At 45.2% G+C, this 2930-nt stretch overlaps 1 protein-coding gene across 3 annotated transcripts in view; it reads left to right on the forward strand.

The window, feature by feature from the left end:
• Positions 1 to 1193: 1193 nt before the first annotated feature.
• Positions 1194 to 2930, forward strand: part of LOC112075048 (adhesion G protein-coupled receptor B2-like) — a 22177-nt gene continuing 20440 nt past the window's right edge. For 2 of the 3 annotated variants that reach the window (XM_024142101.2, XM_024142103.2), the window contains exon 1: positions 1200 to 1668. In XM_024142101.2, the coding sequence (XP_023997869.1) occupies positions 1558 to 1668 (111 nt within the window). In that variant the 5' untranslated portion in view covers positions 1200 to 1557. Of the gene's footprint in view, positions 1669 to 2930 lie in introns of all 3 variants that reach the window. The other variant, XR_002894909.2, reaches the window with a different exon arrangement.

A 2930-nucleotide genomic window follows, 5' to 3' on the forward strand; every position in this document is an offset into this window, starting at 1 on the left:
AATGGGGTGCCAGGTCCTGGTTGAAGGAACAATGGGGTGCCAGGTCCTGGTTGAAGGAACAATGGGGTGCCAGGTCCTGGTTGAAGGAACAATGGTGCAGTAGGAAGCTTTGAGTGGATGAATTAACGAATGAAAATGTGATTGACGGTGAGTTGGTGTTTTTGAAAGTTTGGTAGTAGATGTGTGTTTTGCGGGTAATTACATGTGTGTGCGTGTTTGTGTGTGGGTTGGAGTGCAATAGTCGCTCCATGGAATGAACAAGCCCTGGGAATCTGGCAAATCTCCAGTCTCAAACAGCCCCGAAAAACTAAACTAAACCCCTTTGCTTCACTTGCTTAAGTGAAAAGTGGCTTTCCTCCTCCCCTTATCCTTGTAAAGACTGGAGACTTGCTTTCCACTGTGGAGGCCTCATCCATAGTAGAACTAAGGTATGTTTTGACTGTTGCACAACTAACAGGCTAACAAGCACTAGCGCTTAGCTACAGTATGATAACTTGGAGTAGGATGATGTTGCCTAAGGGCAACTATTACCCAGAGCTTGTAACCCTTCCTGACTGGCGTAGTCTACGAAACTGCATGATATTTTCCGTAAAATAGCTGGATTCCTGTGTCAAAATGGACACCATTGTAGCCCTCTACCGAGTAAGTGTCTGAGAGAGAAAGATTCAAGGTAGAGTCAGAGTTCAAAAATACAAATAAAGAAAAGAGCAGTGATGACAGAGAGAGACAGAGCTTTGAAGTGCAGAAGAGGTGAACTTTAAAGGAAGTAGGCCTATGACTTATAAAGGCAGACTCAGAGAGGGAGAACGGACAGACAAGGAGAGGGAGAGAAGAGAGTGCAGACTCTGTGGCCTTGGCCAGAGTGTCTGAGTGTGTGAGGATCGCCGTCTGGCCCCTGTGTCTCTCTTGGCCCTCGAGCTGCTGCGTCGATTAGCCGCCACCATGCTGCTAAAGCGCTAGCCATTAGCGAAAAGAGCAAGTTGCTGTGACAAGGTCTCTCTCCTGTCAGGGACTTCCACTTGTAATAGGATGTAGTTGCTCTTAGACACTGGTATACAGTCAGACTTGATTTGAGTTAAGTCTTTACCAGTTTAAATGGTGAGGTTGAGGATTTGGGGAGGTTAAGCTGATCCTAAATCTGTGCTTACAGGGAATTTTTACTCAGTTCCACATCACTGTAGGCTAATTGCTAACTAGCTAATGCTACCCTTCTAACTAGCTAATGCTTCCTTGCTAACTAGCTACCGCTAACATTAACGCGGCCTGCTTGGCTCTCATATCCATTCAGAGCAAACTCAGATACATCTCACAGCACAGGCAGCATCAAATCCTAAAAGCGAGACGGAGATGTGAGAGAGAAGGTGAGAGGACTCTATCTATCCATTCCTCTCTTCTCCTCCTCCCCCTCGCCKCGGCTGGCATCAAACTGTCCCTTGGCCTCTTCCGCTTCTTCGACCTCTCTTCCCTCAACCCGCCCTATCTCTCTGTGTCTCTTTAGCTATTCTTTTATTATTCTGTTCATTTTTTGTTGTACCTTCCTCTCCCTTCCAGAAAGTGATGCACACTCGCAAAAGACACTCTGAGCTGTACCATGAGCTCAACCACCCCACCACCAAGTTCCACACCATAGACAGGTATAACAGGGACCCCGCCATGTCCACCTTCAAGGTAAGAGCCCAACCATACGGGGCGAGTGGGAAACGGGAGCTTAGCTAAGATTCACCCAGCAACCATCAAACCCTGTCAACCCCACGCCCACTCCTACCTCTCCTCTCCGCCACGCATCATCTGAGTCTCAATTACCTAAAACACACTCTGCCCGTCATGCTGAATACTATCGCGTTATATAAGAACGCATCTAGCGTCTTACAGAGGCGTGTGTGAAGTGTGTTATGTATTGGTACCTAGTGTGTCACATGTTGTTAGTGTACTAGCAGTATCTCCTTCTCACACACTCAAACTTAGATAAGAAATACTAAGGGTCATCAAATTGACATCGCACATTTCTATCTCATTTGTAACAGTTGGACATGATGTAACAGTATATTTAACACTGTCACAGATATTAGATGACATAGAGAAATGCTCTTAAACACTGGATCAACAATCCATTCTAGTCCACAAGGTTATTCAAATGCAATTATATTGAATTAATTTTAATGTATAAAACTTGTTTGTTAAACTTTAACCAGAGCTAACCATGACTAAAGTTATTATTTTATTTTCTTTTGTTTTTTTGTGGTTTTTGAATGTTTCAAATGTCCTTAACATTTTTAACAATGCACATGTTTTGATTGGGGCTGGAGAGCAACATAACTACCTCATAAACATTTCATAACCTTTTATTCCAAGCATAATAGAGCTAAGGGATGTGCATGTCAACCTTTTATCAGCCTGTGGTGTTGTCTACGTGCCATTCGTGCGTGTTTGTAGTGTTTGTCTGCTTGCGTAGAGTGTCTGCACACATGTGTGTATGTCTATGTGTTTGTGTGTGCTTGAGTGTTTTGTGTGATGTATGTGTGTGCGTGTCTATGTGCTTGTCTGTGTGTGTGTGTGTGTGTGTGTGTGTTGTGTGTGTGTGTGTGTGGTGTGTGTGTGTGTGTGTGTGTGTGCGTGCGTGCGTGCGTGCGTGCGTGCGTGCGTGCGTGCGTGCGTTGCGTGCGTGCGTTTGTGGTGTGGCATGTGAAATGCCGTCTGCGTATCGTTAATGCACCATTCAGCCCAGACTAAGGAGTCCCTGTCTTTCACTGACCTTCATAGAGCCTATTTCATAAGATTTAAACACACATCACACACACACACACACACACACACACACACACACACACACACACACACACACACACACACACACACCACACTACCTATTATATAGCAAGGCCACACACTACACAGACAACATCCACGCACACCCACACACACACAACCAC

The sequence above is a fragment of the Salvelinus sp. IW2-2015 genome, unplaced genomic scaffold, assembly GCF_002910315.2.
Source record: "Salvelinus sp. IW2-2015 unplaced genomic scaffold, ASM291031v2 Un_scaffold2956, whole genome shotgun sequence".
Classification (NCBI taxonomy): Eukaryota; Metazoa; Chordata; class Actinopteri; order Salmoniformes; family Salmonidae; genus Salvelinus; species Salvelinus sp. IW2-2015.